The following is a 26887-nucleotide window of genomic DNA, read 5'->3' as shown; positions in this document are numbered from 1 at the left end:
TTTTTAAAAATATTTTTATAAGCAATGTATGACTAATTCACTGCTGCAAACAACAATAACAACTTGAAGTCAGACAGATGTTTGCTGGTGTTGCCTTCCGGCCGCCACACCCACTGGTACCGACCCCGCCCCGCCTGGCCCTCTAGCCCCGCCCCTCCGAGGAACCGCAATGATTTAGAAGTTCAGGAATCCCACGTGACGTCACCAAAGGGTGATGTAATGCTTCTCTAAATAGATCGTATTGTAATCTTTCCTCAGTCCAACGTGGTTCCTTCAGAAAGTGTGCTGCATCTTCTCCAGGCTTCTGCGGTGAGTTGTTTGAGTTGTTTTCCATACCGATGCATCAATTCCTTCGCATTCACATTCACTTGCCGAGTCGGTGCCATTGAAATAATCATTCTCTTGAGCCTGAATAAGTGACAAGTTGTTGGGGATTCACATAAACACATTTCAAGTACTTTTACATAGTCTGTCTGGACAAAATCGTTCACGTTTCATGCAGAAAACAAACGGATCATGACTTATTCTCTTTCGGATCTCCAGGGATTGTTTGCATGTAACATGTTTTGCGCGTAGAATTTACTTGAATACCCAAATTGCGCGTTAACGGATCGTTTCGCATTAAACAGCTCGCTTCTTCTTCTTGATTCTGATATCAAACCATGTTGTTGCATGTTGCAAAACTTTGCGCGGAGTTATTGGTTTGCGCACAAGAAGCTGTCAAACACGATCGGTGTGTTACTACAGTTTTTACCTCTCTTGTTTGTCTGTGCATGTTTGTGGCAAGCCGTTTTAGCGCTTACTCCTTTAACGAACTCATTTTTATGTCACTATTACTTATGTCTTAATACTAGTAAAAAAAATAATAATGTAGGGACAAATAGATTTTTTCAGTTTCATTAGTAACTATTCATTACGTGTACTTTATTTAGTAGTATCCATTCAAACACTATCTGTTCTAGTTTCCCTAGTATCAGTAATTGTTTTTTTTTTATCTTAGAAGTATATAAAGTAGCCATTAAGACAAGGCATCAGCGCATATATGAACAAATATATAGTAAGAAATATTACTAGTAACAATTAAGATCAGTGCTTGTGTATCATAAATATGTACTCAGGACTAAAATATAAATACTGATCAAAGAATAGACAGCAGGAGTAGCATGTTCAATAAAATATTACAGGAAACACTAATATTTACAGATGATATGGGTTCCACCAACATAATATGGAATAGGCTACATAATTATTAGTTAATACAGCATTGGTTCTCAAAGTTTACATTCAAAGGTCCGAATCTGAATTCTTATCAATGCCGAAAGGTCAGAAATAATTGTAACAATTTGTAACTTTATATGACAATTCGACTTTATATATGCTAATTATCATATTCATGATGTCATCAAGTCGTACTTTCATTTACTCTGTTAAATAAAGTACTACATTTTTATACTAAATGCCCAATAAAGCAGTTTTCATGTAGCTACATATTTTATGTGTATGAAACAGTACCTCAGTTGTAACCTATTGTCACTTTAACTGAATTACTAAAATCTTGATTTATAACTGAAATACGCTGTTTATAATTGTTATATGTTGTTTTGTACTCATTAATTCACAAGTCTGTTGCGGTTTAGTCAGTTGAATGTGCTGTTAACTCTGCAGGACGGGAAAAACCTTGCGCTCACGGGGCGAAACAGGTGACAACATTCAACTGAATGAAAGCTGAAAGGTTTATCCAAAATGTCACTAGTTGCTATGCGCTTTGTCTTACAAAAAAGTTGGTAAAAACTGCACTGGTTCATGCGCCCTTGTGTATGTCTGTATCTGTGTGTACACTTGAAATACGAAGTGGAGGCAGGTCCGGATCGAATTCCCTCCAGGTCCAGATCCCTTCTCAGGACTTTGAGAAGGGTTGGAACGTTAAAAATACAATTTAATTCCAGTAGCAACAGAATAGTTAATCGAATATGTACTAGTCACTAATAAATACCTGTCACTATTGGACTACCTGACAGTAGCAATAAGCAATGTTACAAGAAAAAAATGTTAAATTGGCTTGCCACAGCGCGCGTGTCCCGTTCGCGCAGTGACACGAGTGTTCTGCATTGTTCCTCTAAAGCGGCCCGGGACAATTAGTTTGTAGCGTTGAACCTGTTTTGTTTCATTCAACAGCATGCAGAAACTGAGGAACTTCGCTTGTCTCTGAATATTAGTGCGTCCCTATGTTTTATCCCGTCTCGAACAAGAGCTATCGCGACTTCCAGAGGGGTTCCAGTCCAGTCCAGTCCGATTTTTTATGATACAAGAATGGTTGACTTCAAGTTTGCGCTCGCTTGTATGAATCTTCGCACTGAATCACACGTTTAAGTTTGTAAGATTGTAACAAGTATGTTACAATATATCGAAGCATGACGTCATAACGCAGGTCAGTCTGTTTGAGCGTTATATTTACAGATAAACTATAGCTTCACGCAGGGAGGAACATGGAAATATGAACTTAATTCTATCTCTTTGCTTCTAGGATGGAGATTAAATGAATAGTTCACCTAAAAATGAAAAGTCTGCATCATTTCTCACTTTCATGTTGATACAAACCTGTTTTAGTTTCTGTGGAGCACAGAAAGAGATGTTAAATTAAAATTAAATTAAATTAAATGTTAGATGTTGGGCAGAACGACAGCTCTAGTCACTTTCATTGTTTGGGGGGAAAAATCTGTCAAAGTGAATGGTAACTGAATCTGTCAGTCTATAGAGTTCTGTATGCACCTCTCCGTTTGTGTATCAAGAAAGTGTATTTGTGTAAGAAAGAAAGTCATATGATTTCGGCAATATATCATGAGACAGCAAATAACTGGATATTCAATTTATAGCTTGATTAAAAAAAAAAGCATTTATTAAAATTATCTGTGAAATATACCACATTGTCACCTGTGAAATATGGCATATAGTAAAATTGACTGACTGGTATTTGGAAAAAAATGTCTATATGACCATAAAAAATATTCTTTTGCTCTCTGGTTTAATTAATTGGCTGACTGAGTGTAAACATTATATATGTATATATGTATATGTATATAAAGTACATAAAATTCAAAAGGCTTTATAACATGTAGTGTATGCAGGTTTTCCTACATTTTTAAAATTGTGAGTGCAAATGACTGTTAAATACTTGGTGAAGTTTTTCATTTTTATTTTAATCTCACATGGTTAAAGGTGTTACTGTTTTTGTTTTGCCGTCACTTTTGTTCACTGAGCAACAACAACATTCCGATGCGTTCATATTTCAAATGTTTGTACCTCCGATACAAAAGTCATCCTGAAGTTCTCTAGGTCTCTGTAAGTTTATGTTTGTGAGGATGTGATGACTGACAGTGATTGAAGGTTGCCTTTGTGGGGCCCCTTCGTCTGCTCATTATGAAAGGTTTATAGCATCCTTTTGCATTGTCTGTATGCTTCTTATTCCTTGCCCTGGGCCCTGTGCTGATCCTACCTTGTACCTTTGCTGCTGAAGGCCCGCAGAGGACGGGGAGAGGTTGGATTTGAATTGCAGTGCAAGTTTGTGCATGCTTTAACCTTCACCACCCTATTCCTCCCCTTGGTCTGTGCACCATACTGTTTGAATTCAAATGTGTACCAGAGGAGAAAGCTCCTCACCGGTTCCCTGTGAAACTGTACTCCGGTCCCCTAATCCTCCTCGGTTGCCACATCGGGCCATTCTAAATTTGAAGTGTAACGAAATTTCCTGTGTTAAATGAAAACACCAGTGAAATAAAAGCCAAGCAGTGTATGACCACCGGTGAGCAAACATCTCACACCTGGCCTCGTGTCACATGGGGATATTGAGCGGTTTAGGTGGCTAAAAGACTAGCTCGAGGGTGGAAATGATACGGTAATATTTTTCATGAAAATGAATGAAGTGCATAATCGTATGTTTAAATGAACAGATTTGATGACAGTCTTTGTAGTACGGATTTCGCATGTCGGAGAACTTACATAGTGTGAACGTGAAATATTGCTGCAGGGGCCCGATTGTGTTGCACTGTTGGTTTTGGTTTTGGAATCTGGCCAGATGCGATATAAAAAGACGGCATATCTTAGGTATGTTTGACAATGCAGGGACACTAAAATAACAATATATTTTCAAATCTTGACTGATACGAAGAGAAGTTTGTAAAAACTTTTCTGCTGATTGAAGGGTTCTAAATAGAAACATCACATTTGATCAATACATAATGGATAAAATCAGGTCCCGTCCAAACTACTGACTAATCACTAATGAACATCCAAAATGACCTTTTTGAAATAGCTTTTAATAATAATAAGAATTAACCAAGACAAAAAGAGTTAGAGCAAAATAAGACCGTTATGATAAAGACTGGTAGACGGAGACATGACTTTCTGAGAGCTGATAAGCGAGGGCCAGAGAGAGAAAGTCAGAAGACAGAAAAAAACGAGTGTTAGTGACTTGTCATTTAGCAGACGTGTTCTCGATGTCAGTCCGCTTACAGAAACACCCTGTCCAGACCATGTGTCCCCGAGGGCCGTGTGTCAGAAGTGACCTGGAGGCCAGACTGTAAGTAAAAAGATGTCTGGATAACATAACGGCACATTTGCATGTTTTGACTGCTTCGGGAGGAAACAGTTGACTAGACCAATCGGGCAGGGGAAAAAAATGCACATGCAAATTGTGTATGAAAGCGTTCACACAGCGGGGCTCATGCATATCCAAGGCTGGATTCAAACTCCTCATGTTTTCATCTTGAAAAGTTTTGAACGTGTTTATTTTCCACGCAGTTGGATAGTGTTTGTTAGCTGTCTTAGCAGTGTGTCAATACGCAGCCACAGCCATTAGTCTGTTTCGCTGCTGTATATGAAGGGGACTCGACTCTGGCTGTCATGGACTATTACAGCTGTGTCTCATTAGGCTGTTGTAGACCATAATGCTGTTACTCTTTTGCACAAAACTTACATAAGGGTGCTGTAAAATTCCCAAAACAGGTGTTAAGAGACATTGGTAAAGTTCGTGATCACCTGTGATGCACGACGTGCAGCCAAATTCTGCAACAGTGTTTTCACGGTTGCAATAAAATAATAATAAGCATTTGTTGCCCTCTTATAATAAGACCACACAGAGTCTGTGTCCACAGAGCTCTGCAGATTTTTAATGAAATAATTTGGTCGATTTGACATTGCTTTTAGCTACCAAAAAGTAGTTCCAGTTTCAATGCTGGGGAAAGTTACTTTCAAAAGTAATGCATTACAATATTGCATTACTCTTTATAAAAAAAGCAACTAATTGCATTACTTTTTAATGAAAAGTAAAGCATTAATTTACTTTTGCATGACTTTTTCTCATCTGGGCTGGGCTTGCTTGTTTGTTTTTATGTAAAAAGTTATATTTTTGGCAAATGTGAAAAGGCTTTTCACACCAAAGGTGAAATGAATAAGCCTGGCTGAAGGAAATGTAAATTCACGTCTGTGAAGTAGAGGCTTCGGCTCAAACAAACCTTTCAGCTGTGCTGCCATTCTGGATTGCATAAAAAAAGACGCAGGAAAAGAAAGTTCAACACACTTCAGCAATAGAAAAAAATTAAACACAAATGTAATTTATCTGAAGTAAATATGCTTATCAGTATGGTTGAATTGGATCATCGGGTGTCAGGAGCAAAGACAGTAGTTGATAAAATGGGATTAAATACTTAAAATGACTTACTCCCCATTTCTCTCAACTTGGGGACAGGAGAGCTGCCAGTCAATAAATGGGAAAACTGGCATTACTTATTTGAAAGAGTAACTCGGATATTTTCTTGTAAATTAAAAAGTAATGCATTCCTTTACTAATCATTTATAGAAAGTAATATGATTATGTAACTCCCCCAACACTGCAGTTGAAAAATGTCACCCTATTTAAATCAAACACACAGAATTTCAATGATCCAGAGCAGAAAGAGTCCATCTTCGCCTGCTTTTTACATTCTCATAGATTTATTTTTAGAATGCAGGGGTGGAAAGCGGGACATACAGTCAGAATCACGCACCCAGGCACCCTATAGATCATCAGGAGTTGAATAGAATGAGCCGCCCTTGAGACTGAAGCACAATTGGCGCCTGATATATTCCACAGAATCACACTCTGATCCTAATGGCGACAGAAGTAGAGGGCTCAGCATGAGCCCACGTAAGAAAACAGATTGCAAACTACGTCCCATCAGCATCAGAAGAGCGGCCCGATTACACTCCATGTGTGTAGCTGAACGGCTGGCATACCGTTCCAGTGTCATTCTGTCATCCATGGCATTTAGCAGCATCGTGGCACTGAGGAAGGGATTCCTGCGCACATGGTGAGCTGTAATAGAGAGAGATTTGTCATTGAAATGTAATCACCTCTTGTTAAATCGACACTAGAAATAGTTCAGAGTTTTGTTATATTTTTACCCTTTATACTCCTCTACCTAATTTGTCACACTGTTAGTGTTGTCATATATTATTGCATTGAGGCAAATGGGGCAACTATATTTTACCATTAACAATTCATTTTAAAACGCACCTGGGTCAGTTGATATAGTAATATATTGAACCTAGTATTAAGTAAAAAAATATCAAGTAAAAAAATATCAAGGTTACTCAACTAATGCAATATTTATAATGAAGACAATTTCCAAATAAAAGATTTAAGAAAATGTAATTGTTTAGCTTTCATTATTGCTCAGAAAAAGTTTTGTTGAATGCAATGATAAAAAACGAATAAAATAAATATTAAAAATAAAGTTAGTTCACTAAGTCGACCAACATGTAGGAAAATAAAATACAATACAGAAATGTATATCATGAAGATAAATTATATCATAATATGTGACCCAAGTAAAACAAGTCTAAGCCGCTGGGGTATGTTTGTAGCAACAGCCAAAAATACATTGTATGGTTCAAAATTATAGATTTATTTTTTTATGCCAAAAACATTAGGATATTAAGTAAAGATCATGTTCCACGAAGATATTTTGTACATTTCCTACTATAAATATATCAAACTTAATTTTTGATCATTAAAATATGCATTTTTAATGCAACTTTAAAGGTGAATTTCTTATTATAGTATTTCGGCCTGTCCTAACAAACCATACATCAGAAACGGAAAGCTTATTTATTCAGCTTTCAGATGATTTATAAATCTCATTTTCAACAAATTGACCCTTATAACTGATTTTGTGGTCCAGGGTCATATATAATAAATTATAAATTGATAACTAATGTTTAAAAAAAAAAATCAAATAAAAACTTTTACCTGAATTTTTTTATTTATTTATTATTTCTTTAAAATGATGCATACACTGAATGTGTTTTACTTGGTACTTACACTACATGACATTTTGAAAGATTATAAATTGAACTTTTATTCGATTGTATAAAAGTTTTCTTTTATAACCCGTTTCCTGTTTTTACCTTGGATGTCTTATTTGTCATTGATTCGGCTAAGAAGAGCTGCTAAAGTCATGGCTGGCGAGGTATTAAAAGGACAGTTTAGGTGTCAGAAGAGTTGCTAATGACTGGCAGTTCATTGATACGCTGACCTCAGTGCCGTGTGTCTGGGTTAGCCAGAGACTTGCGTGCACAACACAGAGAGGATCGTTTACATCTTACCCTGTGGTCAGCGACGGCTCCAAGGCGACGAAGGAGCAGGCGGCACTTTAGGGGTCAGTTTTAGGTTCTTAAGCTTCCCTCCTAGAGCTTAGACTAAACCTTTACAACTTTGAATGCCCTCTCCCAGGGCATAAGACACCGAATCCTCACTGAGATTCCATCACAGCCTCTCCGGGAACCACAGAGATGGTTATCACTGGCACACGATACACTGGTGACATAATGTGATTTGAATTTCTCTCCTTTGCTTTGTGTTCAGGTATATGAGGAGCCAGTGACAGTGATGAACTCCGAGCAGGAAAGGCCGTTCATGTGCAGCGCCCCGGGCTGCTCTCAGGTGAGTCTGATAAGACAATAGCAAAGATGAACGCCGCTCCTGTAACACGAGAAAGCTCTTTCTCGATGTGAAACTGCGCCACAGACAACAACAGTGAAATGGTATCTTGTTGAGGCAAATGTCATCCACTGGGTCTTGATATAATATATAATATTCTTGGCTTGGTATTTCTTTGGATGCGGTGAACTCCTCATAGATATGGTAAATAATCTTTCTCTTAATGCATATATTCGTCTAGCTTAGATTTAACCATTACAGTGGTTATCAACTAACTAAATAAAAATAAAATAAAAACTTAAACCATGAAAAAGCCTTTCTCACTTGAAATAAAGCTAACTTGAACTCAATGAAATATATATAAAACGTATTTTATTTCAGTTAGAGGCCAAGGCAACATCTAGTTTGACTTTCTGTATTAATGTAACCAAAACTAAAACCATAACTTGAAAAAAAAAAAAAAAACTTTAGCTGAGGCTACATTTTTCATTTTTACTTAGTTTAACTTTGTTAACTATAAAAATGAGAAGTGAAAAAAAAAAAAGAATAAAAGCTATACAGACGTATTTAATAAAAATGTCAAAACAGCTAAATAAAATAGCTCAAATTAGAGTGAAAACGGAAAATATTCAAATAAGACACATTCAAAATATGAATGAAACCTATGATATTATCTCAATGATACTAAAACAACTGGTTTTGCTTTGAGGATCCAGATATTATAATGGTCACCCAATATAATAATCACATTGCATATCATACAAATATTAAAAAAGTACTTTTTCTTTTAACAAATGTTTAATTTTACCATGGACTGTAAAAGTCCAAAATACAATCAAATACAATCAAAATATGTATTTTGCTAAATACAAATTTGTTATTGATTTTGTTATATATATATACATTTACATATAGCATTAACGTTTTTTTTTTGTATGTATTTTTCCCCCTTATTTTCACAATCAAAACACACAGATCACAATCCACCTGTTTTGCACAATTAGACTAGGCCTGTCACAATCTGTTTGAGCAGACTGGTTCATGCGGACCATTAACAGATACAATATTCCTCTCAGGTGCTCTTAAACATCAATTAAGATAATGTAATTGCGATAATGAGAAGGTATTTTCAAACAGAAAGGTGTTCTCGCCATCTATTCAGACAGAGAGTTTTTGCCTAAGGCTCAAGTTGCCTTCAGTGGTAAGTATAAGATTGCTTGATAGTCACTAATTGTAAGATTCTGTTTTCAGAAACACAAAATGGGAAGAAAACAAGCCTCTGCTCTTTAAGTTTGTTAAGTGTGATTAAATTGCAACCAGTTGTTTCCATGTTCTCCAGAGATTCCCGACGGAGGATCATCTAATGATTCATCGACACAAGCACGAGATGACCCTCAAATTCCCCTCCATCAAAAATGACAACATGCTGTCAGGTGAGGCAGACCTCACATACACACACACACACACACACACAGCTCATGTGTTAGTCTCTTTTTAGCGTCTGTCTTTGATTAGGTGTATTAACCAGGATGCATGACTTGGCAGATGTGTAGGTGTAGTTTTAAATGCAGAGCCATGTGGCTAAAATAATATTTGTGCTGTGCTCTGCCTCGCTCCCCTAATCCCAGTCATCAACCCGTACCATGAGTTCCATATCAATCAGACCGCCGGCCCTCTCAGGGGACGAGGGGAAGGGGGAACAGCGCAGGGAAGAAAAGAAAACAAGCCTCAACAGCTATGATGGAAAAGTGGTCCATTATTGGCATTGTGATTTTGACTACACTTTCTGAACAAATGGTTTGCATTTCAACACTTGCAAAATGACGATGCAAGTCCTATAGATTGGTTTTGAAAAACAAACCGAATTTGTGTGATATTTAAGATGTGCCTCTCGTTTTTATTTATATAATGAAATTATGCATAATTATAACCATATGAAGCCATGAATAGAAAGAACTTGGCACATGCACTCTTATTTGTTAATAATAATATACATTTATATTTAAATATATCTATGTAATTCATCCTCTTCTGATAAGATACTGTAACACAGATCAGAGATCCTGAAATCAAACCCATGACGGGATTCTACTGGATGTGCGGTTCGGTCTAGACTGTAATATTCATTGTTCGTTTGATGAAGTACAAGATAATGAGTTATGTGGTTCCAGTAGCGGCTAGAAATTATCATCCCACCACAAGCTCAATAAAAGGTGTGTGTGTGATTTCTCAGTGGAGCGTGTTTGAGGCAAAGAGGTTGAGCAGATGAGAGGTAGTGAGAGAAGGAGCGCATGTGCACCTTCGTTAGCAAGCGTGTTACTGAAAGAAGGGCCTGCATAGAAAACAATGCAGAGCGAGTGAGAAACCCACAGCTGGAGCCGAATTAACGAAACATTCTTAAGAAAAAAAAAAAAATGTTCTCAAGAACTTAAGATTTTTTTAAAGAATTGCACATTGTTACAAACTTACTGGAATTTTTCTTAAGAAATTTCTTCACTTATTTCTTGAGAAAATTTTTTGTGAATCCAGCTCTGGTCCCAGAAATCTGATCTGCAACTCTGACAAGGGTAAATAATGAAAAGGACGCAGCCTGAGTGGAGAGAGACACGGCATGAAGCTAGAAATGCATCCTAGTTCCATGGATCACATGGTCCCGCCAGAAGCTTTTATTTAGCTGTTTGGGTTGGGTTCAGTTTGCATAGAGAATGAACCGCAAACTTATTTTGAACTTTGAGATGCATAGTCGTTGTCAGGGAGCCCACATCCAGAAATTTGTTCATGCAGAGTTGACAATAACTGACCGATCGTATCCATTTCGGTTTCATTTTTTCCCCCCTGCAGTTTTCTGCACATTAGTTTCACCACATGACTTTGATTTGGTGACAAATGTCAAGTATTTATAATATTAAAAAAGACTTCACTGCTTATTTTTGATGTATAATTAATGATAAAAGATAATAAGAAATAATAAGTGTGAATAATTAATAAATAATAGCATTGTCTTCCATTACAGATTTTACCCTTTTAATGGGGGTTTATTGTTGTTGTTTTACTTGCCTCAAAGATTTTAAAATTATTTTAAATTCAGAATTAATAATGTGCATGGGATGACCAAAAATGGGATCCTTTCTTCGGTAACCAAACCTATTAGGCCTTCGTTGTCATTGTAAACAGTTAAACTACTATGCCCTGTTAAATTCTGATGTATTTTTTTTCCTTGAATGTTTCTAGACCAGACACCAACCCCAACGCGCTTCTTGAAGAACTGCGAGGAGGTGGGTCTCTTCAGCGAGCTGGACTGCTCTATCGAACAAGAGTTTTGCAAGGCTCAGGAGGAGGAGGACAGCAAACAGGTGAGATTATAGAGTGGGTCTGGCATTTGTGTTCCCCAGTGCTAACAGCCACTGTCACTACTACCCCATCCGCCATAACAAGAAGTGACTGAAGTCTCTCAGCTTTGGATAGATCACACACATACATGACAGGCAGGTGGAGGTTCTGGTCATGAGCTGGTCCTGAGCCGGAGCTAGTTACATAGGACCAGCACATGACCAGCTTTAAACAGGGAATATCTACAGTAGTACAGCGCCACAATAATGAGAATGCAATACATGTGCTATGTTATGAATTGTAATCAGACACATTTCAAAATGCAACAAAGCATCTGCATACTGTTAAAAACAGTTTAGTGTAATAATAATTGTATTAATTTACCCACAGTTTGTGTATGCTATGTGTTTCTTAAAAGAGTATTGTGATGTTAGTCTAGCAACCTGCTAATGTCAGACTTTATTGAAAGCATTTCAAAACAGTTACCTTCTGTCATTTTTGTGGTTCCATGATGGTTAGGTTGCTTGTTACTTGGCAGTAGGCTGGGATTCAACTCACTAGGCTTTGGAACAGAGCTTATACAGTATCTGCCTTTTTTATTTTTTTCTTGCTCCATGTTAAAGGGGATTTGTGTAATTTATGCACCACTAATGACACTAAACCAATGAAAGACTCTTACCAAACATTCCATGCACCTTCCTTTATTTGGACAAACAAATTGGTAATTCTACCCTGAGTTCACCAGCTACCCTGCTGAAAAAAACACAGCATATGCTGGTTAGGTATGTTTTCATGCTGGGATGCTGGTCCTTTTGCTGGTTAATGCTTGTCCTTTGCTTGTTTATGCTGGTCCTTTTGCTGGTTCATGCTGGTCCTTTGCTTGTTTATGCTGGTCCTTTTGCTGGTCCATGCTGGTCCTTTGCTTGTTTATGCTGGTCCTTTTGCTGGTTCATGCTGGTCCTTTGCTTGTTTATGCTGGTCCTTTTGCTGGTCCATGCTGGTCCTTTGCTTGTTTATGCTGGTCCTTTTGATGGTCCATGCTGGTCCTTTGCTTGTTTATGCTGGTCCTTTTGCTGGTTCATGCTGGTCCTTTGCTTGTTTATGCTGGTTCTTTAGCTGGTTCATGTTGGTCCTTTGGCTGGTTAATGCTGGTCCTTTGCTTGTTTATGCTGGTCATTTTGCTGGTTCATGCTGGTCCTTTGCTTGTTTATGCTGGTCCTTTTGCTGGTCCATGCTGGTCCTTTGCTTGTTTATGCTGGTCCTTTTGCTGGTTCATGCTGGTCCTTTGCTTGTTTATGCTGGTCCTTTTGCTGGTTCATGCTGGTCCTTTGCTTGTTTATGCTGGTCCTTTTGCTGGTTCATGCTGGTCCTTTGCTTGTTTATGCTGGTCCTTTTGTTGGTTCATACTGGTCCTTTTGCTGGTTCATGCTGGTCCTTTGCCAGCACATGACCAGCATAAACCAGCAAAGGACCAGCATAAACCAGCATAAACCAGCATCCCTGCATCAAAACATACCTAACCAGCATATGCTGTTTTTTTCAACAGGTTAGTTGACCAGTGTTGCAATGTTGAACTGCTTTTTCAAATTTGCATACACATACTGTACAAGCGCACACATAGAATGAGACTTTGACAATCATTTTACTCTACAGCAAGCCAATCATACTAAGTTATAATACATGTGTAACAGATTCTGACCTAATAGACTACCTAGGACATTGATAGAAACATTCTCATGTTTTTCAAAGTGATAAACGGATGGTAATTGTAAAGCCATGGTGATAACCTGGAGGTATTTTTATCATATACCGTCAAGGTCTGACAATGACGCACACAGACACCTTCAACCCTAATGAGTGTTTTACCACTTGCACCACAACTGTGTCACAATATGACTGGGCTCAATGACCACCACCTTACTGTGCTGTAAATAAACTGATGGTGTCTGTTAATCTGGGGAGTTTACACTTGAGGTTTAGGGTTAGTACACCTTGCCAAGTCAGCAAGCAGCAGGCTGTAGCAGGGCTTTGCTGAGCTCAGGTGAAGACAGGTGAGAGGAAGATATCGCCCAGAGCTTTTTCACTTGTCTTAAGTGTACTGAAATCAAACGTGGAAGCCGAATCTCATGTCAAGGATGTGATTTTTAGGGTAGTTAGCTACTTTGTGTTTTAATGGGATATATACCATGTTATAATTTAACACAAAATCTACTCCCAGTTCAGTTTAACCATGATGCTAAATTTGCTAAAATATGGCAGCACTCTGAGTCATTGTCATTATTTTTAGTGCAGACGCACCCCTTTCCTTGTAAATTTGGCCATTTGTAGATTGCGTCGTATTCTCAAAACTCTGTTTAAGGTAATCAGACAAGCAGTAAGCAACAATTACTGAAAAGCCAGAAAAAGGTAAACAACTTTTCTGAAAGAGATGTTTGTATAATTTTTTTTTACTGAGCTTGGCTGCAGTTATTTGTGTAATGATGATCAAATGATTAAGAAAAGCATTATAATTGATCTCAGTAAAGTACATCAGATTGCAGTAGTTTGCTGTATGTTATTGCTGTGTTCAGCACAGATTTTGTGTGTGCATCTGTGGCATAAGCTGATTGTGTGAAAATCCTTTTGTGCACACTAAAGCTACATAGACAATGCAAATAAACGGCACGGTCAGAATCAAAATTTATTCTCGGCGAATCTCTCTCCTCTTTAACAAAGTGCTTGGATAGTTGATGCAAATAAAGAAAACTACTGAAGAAAATCAGTACATTTCTGTCCACTTGTTTATCTTCTAAACCAGTGGTTCTCAAACCTGTCCTGGAGTACCCCCTGCCCTGCACATTTTGAATCATCAGCTCATTAGTGGAGACTGCAAGACCTGACGTAGATGGGTCAGATATAGGGAGACATACAAAAAGTGCAGTGCTGGGGGTACTTCCCAGAGAGGTTTGAGAACCCCTGTTAACCCTAACCATAACAGGTGCAGCTGGAACTTAAAATTGGGCCTTCAAGGTGTGGCCCTCAATAGAAATCCCCCTTCTTTATTTCTCACTTAGACATGCTCTATTTGCTACAGGAAATGCATGCATAAGCTTGGATTCACAGTGGTGTCACACCTAAACGAGATAAGAGTGCAGTTTTGACAAACGTCCTTTTTCACACATCACATAAAGTGTGTGTGTGTGTGTGTGTGTGTGTGTGTGTGTGTGTGTGTGTGTGTGTGTCAAAGTGGCAGAGAGGCTGCTATATAAAATGTTTAATGAGTGCCTCATGCATTCGTGCAGTGTAGAGTTTTAGCTCTACACTTTTAAGGTGAGATGCAAAATCCTGTAATTTCAAAAGGCTGGTCTGCCACCCAGGTATGAAAAGCGGCTGGTTTGAAAGTAACTTCTGTTTGGCCTTCATACATATTTACCTTACTAATAATAGACAGTGGATCTTTTTTGCCTACAAAATTTTGACGAATTTTGCCAATATGCCTGCACCTAGTACTGTAGTTTAGGGTTGACTTGTAGGGAGTTTTATTTTCTAGTGTAGTTATGTCACAGTAGATTAACAGTTTATATTTGTCCCCTGTGTTCATTACATGTCCTCATCCTTCTGTTTGTTTCTGAACAGAATATCGCTCTTCATGGGCAGCACCAGCAGAGCCACTCAAGAATGGCCAACCATGACAGCAGCATAGTGATCCAGCAGGCCCTGCCCTCGCCCCAGTCCAGTTCTGTCATCACTCAAGCCCCTTCCACCAACAGACAGATTGGGTAAGTTGTGCCTCTCATGTGTGTGTCTCTGGTACAACGTTCAATACGTCTAGTGTTTGATATTAGTCCAAAGTCCATGCCGCTGTTTGCATTTCTCCTATCAGCCTACAGCAGCCGACTGCACAAGGTGGAGAAGTAGTGATTATGTTCTTCAAAAGACTGTGTTTGAGTCTAAGTTCTGTCCTATCACGTGGGCAACAGTGAACAACAGCTGGATTCTTAAATTCAGATTGGCGTTTTTATTGCAGTACCTTAAAGAAACAGTTCATGCAAAAATGAAAATTAGCTGAAAATGTACTCACCCTCAGGCCATCCAAGATGTAGATGAGTTCCTTGATCTGAACAGATTTGGATAAATTAAGCACTACATCACTTGCTTATTAATGGATCATCTACAGTGAATGGGTGCCGTCAGAATTAGATTCCAAACAGCTGGTAAAAACATCACAAGGAATCCACATAGCTCCAGTCCATCAGTTACCATCTTGTGAAGTAAAAAGGTGCTTGAAATGAAAACTTGAAACCATAGTTTATAGCCAAGATATGAGTCCATAATCCAAAAAAAAAAAAAACTTTCTCCAGTGAAAAAGTCCATCATCTGGTGTTTAGAATTGAACTCTGGTTTTCAAGAAACTACTTGATTTTTTTCCCTCCTGATTAGGATACACAACTTTTTCAATGAAGAAAGCAATATTAAGGATATAGATCTCATAGTTTAGCTGCAAGCAACAGTTTGAAGTTAAAAAAGGTTTAATGATTCATGTGTTTATTACAAACGTGCTTGTCTATTACTTGTGGATTATTGTGATGTTATTATCAGCTGTTTACACTCTCATTCTGATGACACCCATTCACTGCAGAGGATCCATTTGTAAGTGATGAATTGCAATGCTTAATTACTCCAAATCTATTCCTATGGAGAAACAAACTAATCTACATCTTCAATTTTCAGAGTTGATTTGTATTTTTTGGTGAGCTGTTCCATTCATGTTGAGTATGTGAAGGGACATAAAATAGTCATCCAAAATTACAAATTCTGTCCTCATGTAGTCACCCGAATATTCCAAACTAGAATTTTTGAAGCAAGGTTAGACTAGGAGACTAGATGGGTGTCAAAGTGAAGATACACCTTCTTTGAGGTTTTGCATTTCACACATTCGAAGTTTCATATACGCTTATCTTTCATAGACACTTTCACACACTTTTACCCAATAAAAAAGGCACATTGCTGACTACATGATAGAAACACCTCTTAAAAAACATTAAAGGAGATGAAGGATTCTGCATTTGATTGGCAAATCATTATTTAATGCTGAAACAGTTCTTAGAAATGAGCAAAGTGTCCTTGAAAGGGCACATTCTCACATTCCTGGGAAGATTGTAACACTCTGTGGCTGTTCCATGCTTTTGGTGTGTGTGTATGTGTGTGTGTGTGTGTTTGTGAATCGTTCCAGTTGTCCCTGCAGTGACTCTTAAAGTTCTCTGTGTGTGTCGTGTAGCCAGCTTGGGTGTGTCCCACAGTGATGAAATCAGTGGTGCAGCTCTGGTGGGGATATCAGCTTTTTGGGATGACGCCCCTCTTGCGCAAACACATCCCACTGCTGACCCGTCTTTCTTTTTTCTCCAACAGTCTTTCTCTCGCTGTCTTTTTGTTGCGTCAGAATGTGCCCCGTCTGCGGTATAATCACCACCTGAAACACACTTTTCAAACACGTGATGGGCCGTTGGGAGAGGACGGTATCATTTTCGGCAGTGGTGGAGGTTTAGGATGAAGATTAGAGGGTCAGGTCTACAGCTGACACCAAAATCACAGATTTGTTATGCATAATTACAGATTTTCCAAAACAAGATGTTTCATAATGAAACTGTCTTGTAGCAAGTTGATATATGGGTATAAGTTGCTTAAAGTATGGAGGAGCTTATATCTAAAAGCAGTCCACAATCAATAACACACTCTTTATTTAATGCTTGTGTATATGTTTGATGATTTTTGTGAGGCATTTGAAGGAATACTACATATCTCCGTGCCAATGGTAAGAAAGGATAGGGCGGTGGTGCCCAGATTGGACAGCTTGTGAATATTGGATGGAAGGTCTGTCAGTCAAGTTGACTGATGGTCTGACAGTGTATTTGTTCTGAGAAAGAGATGGAATTACAGTCGAAGAAAGAGAGAGGATAAGAGACAGGGAGAGACTGGTTAGTTCTTCTTTCTTTGCTGCATTAACTTTTCTTGTCATTGGTAGACACTCAAAGATTGTTAAATGATCAAAAAAAAGTTGTACAGTAAATCTGTAAAGAAGTTTTGAAAAATGCACTGATTTTTTTTATTGCAAAACCACATAAAACTTGTGAAAAAGGAAAAAGTTTTTCGTTTGCATACCATCTGCACATCATACTTACTGTATGAGCGCTTTGTTAGATGGGTTTCTGCGGGGTCAGGGGCAGTAATGCTGAATGCTGCTGTGAATGGGAAGTGAATATAAATTCATGCAGAGCATATGCAATGTTTTTGTGTTGGAACATGAGTGTGCATGTGCTAAAGCTGTGAAGAAACCATTTATAGCACTCATTATGGATGGACACTCATGCAGCTCAGATATTATAAAGTCCTCTGTCTTTTATGGAAATTGTATATTTTATTGAGAGAAGCTGTGTTAGTCTTACAGTAATTGGTCAATATCATGAAACTTGTCAAGAACTTGTATAGGTCACATTTTAGACCAAAATCAAACAAAGAAATACAAAATTATATTTATACAAAATTGTATATATATATGTTTTAGGTTTTGTTTTCTTGTTTTGTCTTTCTAATGCAAATGAATAAATTAAATGAGTAAATATTTATTATTGTGATATAAGTGTTATTTGTTACAGTTTTTGTTGATATTTTGAAATAGATTTTTTTATTTTTTATTTTCTGTTCTCATTTATATTTTAGTTAATGTTTTAGTGATTTTGGATGTGCTTTTGGTGTTTTCTAATGTTTATATATTTAAGTTTACATTTTTATACAATTTTATTAATTCTTAGTTTATTTATTCATTTTAGATATTTTGGTAAACTAAACAAATGAGAAATGTTGTCTTGGAAATTCGATAAAATAAAATATATATTTTTCATATTTTATTCTATTTCAAGTTATTAACATTTTTTTTTTAATTAACAATAATAACCTTTTTACTGCTTTTGGTAAAAAAAAAAAAAAAAAAAAAAAATTTAAAGTACATAAAGCATTAAAGTAGTGACAATTTGAATGACACTGTTACTTTTTTCCTTTTTGCATTTTTGCATCACGGTTTGCATTAATATCCTGAAATATGATTTTTCTGTAAATCTTCCTGGTTGGTTTTATATCTTTGTTTATGTCTATTGAAACTGCAACTCTCTAGGACTCCATAAGTGTGAGGGTGGTTGTTTTGTTATAGGCACTGTGGAGGTCAGGGGTCAGCCTATGGAAGTGTGTATCAGTGTGTTTGGAAATGTCCATCTCAGCGGGAAAAAAATAGCCTTTCATTCCCCTTAACACAGAAACTCCACTTCCTGCAGGAAGCCATCGAGGCCAGTTAGTGCCTCTGTCCACAAAAGTTTAATCTTCTCTTCCTGCTGCTCTGAACTGAAGAATCATACCATTATTCAATTCAATTCAATTCAATTCGTTTATTTGTATAGCGCTTTTTACGATACAAATCATTGCAAAGTAAATTTACAGAAAATTAAGTTTCTACTATATTTAAGTGATGTGACATTCAGCCAAGTATGGTGACCCATACTCAGATTTTGTGCTCTGCATTTAACCCATCCAAAGTGCACACAAACACACACACACACACACACACAGAGGGCAGCCATTAATGCTGCGGCACCCGGGGAGCAGTTGTGGGTTCGATGCCTTGCTCAAGGGCACATAAGTCGTGTTATTGCCGGCCCAAGATTCGAACCCACAACCCTAGGGTTAGGAGTTAAACTCTCTAACCACTAGGCCACGACTTCCCCAAAGTCAGGAATTAAAAAAAAAAAGTTTATACAAGACATAGTCAACCAGACGATGAACATTATTAACAGCAATTATAATGTAATTGTATAGTAAGTAGCAATATTTGTAAGTTCTGTATGTTTCAGGGTTAGCATCATCTGAGGTCCTCTGGTGTCAGCATCATCTCTTCTCGGGTGTTCTGGATCCAGACTGAAGCTTGTGTAAATCCAGTTACTCTGCAAAACAGAGAAACAAATAGAGACATAATAAGCGTAGCTGCTGTTCCAACCAAGTAAAATTAATTATTTTAACCCAAGCTAATGAATAAGAATGCGCATTTGATCAGATACAACTGCAGTCACAAGTTATGAGATGCATTATTCAAATGCTTGGCGAAAGAGATGCGTTTTTAATCTAGATTTAAACAGAGAGAGTGTGTCTGAACCCTGAACAGTATCAGGGAGGCTATTCCAGAGTTTGGGAGCCAAATGCAAAAAGCTCTACCTCCTTTAGTGGACTTTGCTATCTTAGGAACTACCAAAAGTCCAGCGTTTTGTGACCTTAGGGTGCGTGATGGGTTGTAGCGTGGTAGAAGGCTAGTTAGGTACACAGAAGCTAAACCATTTAGGGCCTTATAGATGAGTAGTAATAATTTGAAACCGAATAGGTAGCTAGTGCAGAGACTGTAAAATTGGGGTACTATGATCATATTTTCTTGACCTGGTAAGGACTCTAGCTGCTGCATTTTGGACTACCTGTAGCTTGTTTATTGATGAAGCAGGACAACCACCTAGAAGTGCATTACAATAGTCCAGTCTAGAGGTCATGAATGCATGAACTAGCTTTTCTGCATCAGAAACAGATAACATATTTCGTAGCTTGGCAATGTTTCTAAGATGGAAAAATGCTGTTTTTGTAACATGGGAAATATTGTTTTCAAAAGATAAGTTGCTGTTTAATATAACACGCAGATTTCTGACTGTAGAGGAAGTAACAGTACATCCATCTAGTTGCAAACTGTAGTCTACTAGATTCTGTGTACTGTTTTTTGGTCCAATAAGGAATATCTCGGATAACTATCTTATCCGAATTTAATAGGAGGAAATTATTGGTCATTATTTAACTAAAAATCCTGAATGATGCAGTTTTGACGTGCATGATTTAGAAATACTTGGCTGTTGTGAAATGTTAATGTCTACATATTATACTATTCCTAGAAAAGGGGGGTGAATCATAGCCTGACTACGTCAGACTTCCTACTTCCGCTCAATTTCATTTCGCTTCTGTACTCAGTCTGATACAGCGTCAGAGCTTTCTGTTTGCCACCGGTCTGAAAACAGCCGGGCCAATCAATGAGCAGAGGGCGGGCACAGAGCCGTGACGTAGATGCTAAGCACCGAGTTTTAAATTGTAGGTTAGAGAAATCGAAAACCGAAACGACCGCGGAAATTGGAAACGAGACACGGGATGCAATTCGCTCTCTTATGGAGAACATTCAACTCTTTTTCAAACTGAAGCCAGAACAAGAAGAGTGTTTAAGAACAGGTTTACAGTGGAAGTTCAATCATAGATTTGAGTTCGATGCATGATGTCTGTGCTTCAATGTGGCTGTACAGGCGCATAACATACGTCATAACTAAACGTATCTGATTTGCTTACGGGTAATCAATGATTTTAAACTTCAGACAAGCGCCCCCTAGCGAGAGAGAAAACATTTCTCTATTATGCCATTCCAGACTCTGTCTACGAAGCAAAGTGAAGTAACAGAGTCTGGTATTACCAGGCTAGGTGAATCATCAATTTGACATATAAATGTGGTGTATCGGATGGAAAGCTTGCATCAGAGTAGCTGGATTGTTACTATTTTCTATGGTGAACATCAGCTATATATATATAAATATACATATATATATGACACTGTTTCATCTGAGAAGACTCACTATTCAGGGGCTATTGTATTGTATGTTCATCTAGTACACAATCCACTCACCTACTGTATGTTTCGTTGTTGGGGGATTTCTGTGGTGAGTACTCGGCTTGTCTGCTTACTAAGAATGTATTGTTCCTGTTTTTGAGAGAAATCTGGTTAAATGATCAGAAATAGAATAGGCAATATTTACACACACACACAAACACACACACACACACACTTCGATAAAATAATTTGCAGTACTTATTTCCAGATACAACATGTAGCAATAAAAAAATGAAATAAAATAAAATAAAACTCCTCTCTCTACAAATGTAATTAACTGTACAGTGATCATGAATGACTGCATTAAGCTTAATCCAGGGTCCATCTGCTTTCTGGGTTTTTTTTTTTGGATGTGAAGACTGACAGAGTTACATAGGGTCCATTGAATTAGGATAACAACTCATTTTCATTGCTCCGCCATGTTTACTGAAGAGATTGGGAGGCTTGGAATCAATTAAGATTGGCTTTCCTCAAGTCTGCCTGCTTAGCAGGGCTCAGGCGGGGGGCCCACAGCCTGGAAACCCAAGGACCCTCAACCCCCAACTTTTCCTGTGATTCTGCAAGCGTTCCTCTGCTTTTCCCCCTTTATGCGCACTCGCCCGGCTAAAAACGCTGTCATATGTTGAGCTTTGGATGCTAGCTCCTTGCACAGGATGCTAATATACCGTAGGGATCTTATAATCAACCTAATGTCTTCCAATTTTCTTCTGTGGAACACAAATATATTTTGAAGAATGTTGCAGCTGTAGGTTTGAACCCCATTGTCTCATTGAATTTTACATGGCTACAGTATGATGGTTCACAAGGTAGACAAGCATCAAACCAGCACTAACCAGCATGAACCTGGTCTTTTCATGAGGGAATAGAGTCCCTACAGAGGTAGGAGGTGGGATGGAGACCATCAGAGAGGCATTTTGACAAAAAACAGTTAAAAGACCCTTCTGGACTAACAGGAAAAGAAAAATGGAAAGACGGAGCGCAGGGAATCTGAATGTCATGGCTATTCAAAGGGTCCAAATGATCTGAATGCTCGCTGCATGTGAAACACTAACATCTGTTCCTGAGTCGTGTCAGTGTTAAATATGTTAGACATAGTCATTCGGCTTGAGATAAAACATTGTGAGGGGGCTCAGCCTCTTTGACTGAGTGATAAGAAAGTCCAGGGGTTGGAGAACATTACTGGTAACAGTGAACACTAAATGTAACTAGGGTTTGAATGGTAGCTGTACTGAAGAAGAGATGGATATATGGGAGTTCAGCAACAATAGGTCTTTTCTTCTGCAGCTGTGGTGATGGACACTGACAATTTTAGTTGAAACTCTCTTGCGACAGACAATATAATAGATACTGGATGGCCAAGCCAAACAAAAGAAGCATGCTAACAGTTAGCGAATGAAGCTAATTAAGATTTTTATCTTCATAAATCAAAAGAATTCTTGTTTTCCCAGCCCATTTAAAAATAAATGAACACAAAGCAAAACTAAAGGAGCAAATTGCACGCTAACAGTTAGCATTCTGAATAACTTCATAAAACAAAAATAAATAACTGCGTTGTACAGCGCACTTCCTTTTCTATTACTAAAGAATCAGACAAAAAATCCCCGTTTTGACATAAGGAAGAGCGTATGAATTCTATTTTGCTCCATCAGAGTTTCCTAACTTCAAAAGGTTAGTTCCTCTCATGCATGATCAAAATAAAGCAAATTATTTTGTATGTGTGTAATATCTAAATATATATGTATATAATAATTAATAACAATAATTAAAATATATTAAATATGAAATGTCATAATGTATTGCCGTTTGTAAAATGAATAATGCTGGCTTATTTTATGCATTGGACTATTAAAAGAATTGTGAAAACCTCAGTGTGGCTGCAGGATGTTCTGGTAGCTCCACTGCAAATTTGATGCCAGTTGAAAGTGGAAGCAAACCTGAACTGCTCACTTTTCTGCTGTGCCTGCAATTTGCGTGCTTGTGTGTTTTCACACCTCTAAACATATTTTCACACCCATGAATAACAGGAAGATTGTGAGGTATTTTGGTGGCTGAGAAGGAACCTGTGCACTTCTACACAGCAGCAGGAGATGCAGTGACTCAGTGATGGTAACCTGCCTCAACCAGAGACTGTTACTGCATTCAGAGCACCTAGTGAATTCTCAGCTACTGAAGTATGTTCTGTAGGTATACAGGCATGTAGTACAAATACATCCACGAACATGCCATGTTAGCATTGCCCTTTGACCCACTTCACACGGAACAGGTTCAGTGTGTCATCACACTATTGTTTTCTTATAGATGAATACTGTAAGTATCCTGACATTCTACTCATTTGATATGCTTATTGCATCTTTTTCTATTCATTGTGCCTTTATCTCTTGTATTGTGACTTTATATCTGTAGTCTTTTTTTCTCTGTATTGTAACTATAGCTCACAATTGAATCATAACTAATATCCCACTTTGTACTTTGCATGCAACGTTTACTTTTGCAATTGTGAAATTATAAGTTTGCAATCATGAATTTATTTCTTGTAACAGTGATGATCTATTTCACAATGTGATTTTATATATTTCGAATGATTTAATTTCCTGTAATTTGTTACAGTTGCAACCATACTGTATAGTTCTCAACTGCAACTCGGGGAGACATTGTCACAATCATGTCTGACTTTAAACTTTCTCATAATTAACTTATTCATGTGACTATATCTTACAATTTTATATGAATCTAAAATCAATCAAAAATTTATATTTTTGGTACTCTGTAAAAATATGTGACTTTTTATATTTTGAAATGTAAATGTATTTCTTGTCATTTTTACTTTATATCATATAGTCAGACTTTGTCTCACAATAGAAGCCGATTTTACATTTAATCTCACAGTTGCCTTATAATTGTGACTATGTCTCACAATTTGATGTACAGTTAATCATAAAAAATATTATATACTTTGCATATGACTATATCTTGCAATTATCTTAGAGTAAGACTGCATTTACTCTAACTGGGCCATTTATTTATCATAATTGGAACCTTAAATCTCACAGTGATAATTCATATCTCACAATATGACTGTAGGTCTGATTTTAAACCTCATCTCATGATAACTTTTGTTTTTGTCTTATAAAAGGCAAGAAAGAAAACTCAATTATTGTTGTCTTAGGACTCTGAAGTATCAGAATGCTCCCATACTACACAGTTTTATGCCTCAAACCTGTCAAAACTTGACACTTTGGGACAGATTCACCCTAGCCGAGGCAGGGTGCAGTGTTGTTTTTGTACGAGGCTGCACAGGAGAGCCCTCCCAAATCCTTCCCCCCAAACCCCCTCAACCGGCTCCTCCTGTGGGCCAGAACCCAGACATCATCGATTTCTTCATAGACCGCTTTCAATCACATTGATCAGAAACGCAGAGCCCCATTGCTGGGATTTAAACTTTGTGACCCCCCCCTCTGATGGAAAAAACTAAACTGTGGTTGATGTTTTAGCTAATTACACCATGCGCAGAGAAAGCCAAGACTTATAGTCATCCACCCTGAGGAGATCTTTCCGTTTAGGGTGGCATCTTCTGGATGCGCAGGATGTCTTGTGCATGTCAGAAAGCGAAAGAATTTTAGAGGACAGAAAGAAAGAGAAGACAGGCGGGTAGGATGTACATCTGAGCTGAATTAGAGTGAGCTCATTGTGTACGGCGTAGGGTTTAATAGTGCGTTTGGAGAGGAACGCCCAGGCCCTGCTCCTCTCATTCCAGCACCACTGTGTCATCCCCGTCCACCACACAGACACATGCAGAAACACACACATAGAGAGAGAGAGAGAGAGAGAGAGAGAGAGAGAAACCCCTGGAGCAGACAACAGGAAGACAGGAACTGCTGGACAGAGGAAGAGAGGGATCAGGGGTAGTTTGAAGATAGGGGTCCTAGATTAAGAATATGAAAGGATGTTCATGATGGAATGAGATGGTGCTTTTGGTGTATATCATAGCATTGTAAAATGATCATATTCATTTACCATACATACCATACTTACATTGTACTTAAAAGAATACCGTGGTATTACCGTGATGCAAATTTCCAAAAAGACGTTTTCATGATATGATTTTATTTGAACAATGTGAAGGAGTTCAAGGTAAAAATTGCAGATTGTTTGGTTTCACAATCTTTGTAGTCAATACAAAACAGCATTTGTGACCTGTTTTATATCCAGAATGTGACATTTTCCCAATTTTTTTCCAAAGATATTCGGAAAAAACTGATTTATGGATCTTATCCATTGGGATTTGGTGGGATCTTGTTAAGTTTTCTCTTGTGGTGTTATTTTCTTTTTTAATTATACAGTATGCCTGATTCATTTACAATAAATGCCCCAATATATACACGGCAGAGTTCTTTTTTGTTCTTCACTCAAGAGGTTTGAAGTTTGTGTTTGCAAACTCTCTGGGTGCGGAATGTTTTCTGGAAAGTTTGTCCTGGCGAGCTGTTTCAAACCATCGAAACAAACTCCAACCAAACTTTGGCCAGATTTGATTCGAAATGACATCACACCCATTTGTTCTTCAGTATTGCTTGAAGTATATCAGGGGCGTAAGACTAAAATCCTGTCATGAGAAAATAAGCAGTGTCTATTTGAAGGCCTGCTCACACCAAAGCTAAAGACAACTACGGTAGTGTCCACTCCAATGCATTATAATATTAAATTAGAATTAAATTAAATTTTTGCATTTAGCAGACGCTTTTATCCAAAGCGACTTACAGTGCATTCAGGCTATCTTGTGTTCCCAGGGAATCAAACCCCCAACCTTGCGCTTGATATGCGATGTTTTGTTTGAAATGCTATTACATGTCGTTTGCATTTCCATGGCTAAAAGCATAATCGATTATCCATGAGAAGGTTTCAAATCATGCTGCTCTTAGTGTGATGAATTTGACAGACAGGTGGGGGCGGAGCCTGAAACCTCCCTCGGTCAGTCATGCTGGAGAGAATTCAGCATAGTTTCCGTCACGGGAAGAAACAACTGGCTGGTGGTGAGCCGAACCACTCACTCTGTTTGTCTGTCTCTCTCTCTTTCTTCCTCACACACTTTTTCTCTCTCAGCCGGCAGTGATGAGAGATGTATCCGTGCATAATTGGGGCTTTGTGGTGAGCTGTGCCATGCTTGCTTGCCCTGAGGTATTCCAGGATAAGTCTCTTGTTGTTGTTCTCATTGACAGGCCTCGAATTTACATGGGACTTAAGTCAATGTCGCCTGTCAACGAAGTCCCTCCTCCTAACAGTGCTTTTTCACCGCCCCATCCCCAACGGTCTTTAATGAGACACAGGCTCCCATCTCAGCTTGATTTATTTGATCAGATTCATATGATTCTACCCACTCTGCAGTCCTTGGGCCCGTGGCAAGCCCGCTCTCTCGCTCTCCCTCTCTGAGTGTGATTAAAGTGGTAAATCAGGGGCAGGTCCTGTGCCGTGTTTACTCGGAGCGCCAGGCAGCTGCAAGCTGTTTGACCGCTCTCTGTTTCTCCCGCTGTTTAGGCCCATTGCCATGGAGACCGCACCACCGTCTCCCAGCGGCTGGAACCGTGCCCCGGGCTGTTTTGGTTACATTCACACAGCGAATGTAGAAAAAAGAAAAGAAAAAAAGAGAACATTTTTGCACCATCGCTGCTACAGTGTCTGCTCAAGTTAGTGTGGTGCAATGAGTAACAGAGAGAGAAAGATAGAACATGGTATTTAGAGAGAGCGAGAGAGATTGTGAGAGAGTGTAGACCTAAAAAGAGAGATAGATGGGGGGGGGGGATTTGTGCAAGAAGCCAAGAGCATTACATCATTGCTGGAGTGAAGTCAGAAGGGAAGGATATGAGTCAGTGGGCTGACTGTGC

The 26887-nt window shown here is 38.2% G+C and overlaps 1 protein-coding gene across 3 annotated transcripts in view; it reads left to right on the top strand.

Moving 5' to 3' along the window:
- Positions 1 to 218: 218 nt before the first annotated feature.
- Positions 219 to 26887, top strand: part of LOC128030994 (cyclic AMP-responsive element-binding protein 5) — a 62729-nt gene continuing 36060 nt past the window's right edge. The window contains exons 1-5 of one of the 3 annotated variants that reach the window (XM_052619139.1): positions 219 to 309; positions 7901 to 7978; positions 9315 to 9408; positions 11207 to 11328; positions 14921 to 15063. In XM_052619139.1, coding sequence (XP_052475099.1) covers positions 7925 to 7978; positions 9315 to 9408; positions 11207 to 11328; positions 14921 to 15063 — 413 coding nt within the window. In that variant the 5' untranslated portion in view covers positions 219 to 309; positions 7901 to 7924. Of the gene's footprint in view, positions 310 to 5217; positions 6345 to 7900; positions 7979 to 9314; positions 9409 to 11206; positions 11329 to 14920; positions 15064 to 26887 lie in introns of those variants that run through there. The other 2 variants (XM_052619140.1, XM_052619138.1) reach the window with 2 other exon arrangements.

Source organism: Carassius gibelio, chromosome A16, assembly GCF_023724105.1.
Source record: "Carassius gibelio isolate Cgi1373 ecotype wild population from Czech Republic chromosome A16, carGib1.2-hapl.c, whole genome shotgun sequence".
Lineage (NCBI taxonomy): Eukaryota > Metazoa > Chordata > Actinopteri > Cypriniformes > Cyprinidae > Carassius > Carassius gibelio.
This window is presented reverse-complemented; position numbering and strand designations above follow the sequence as displayed.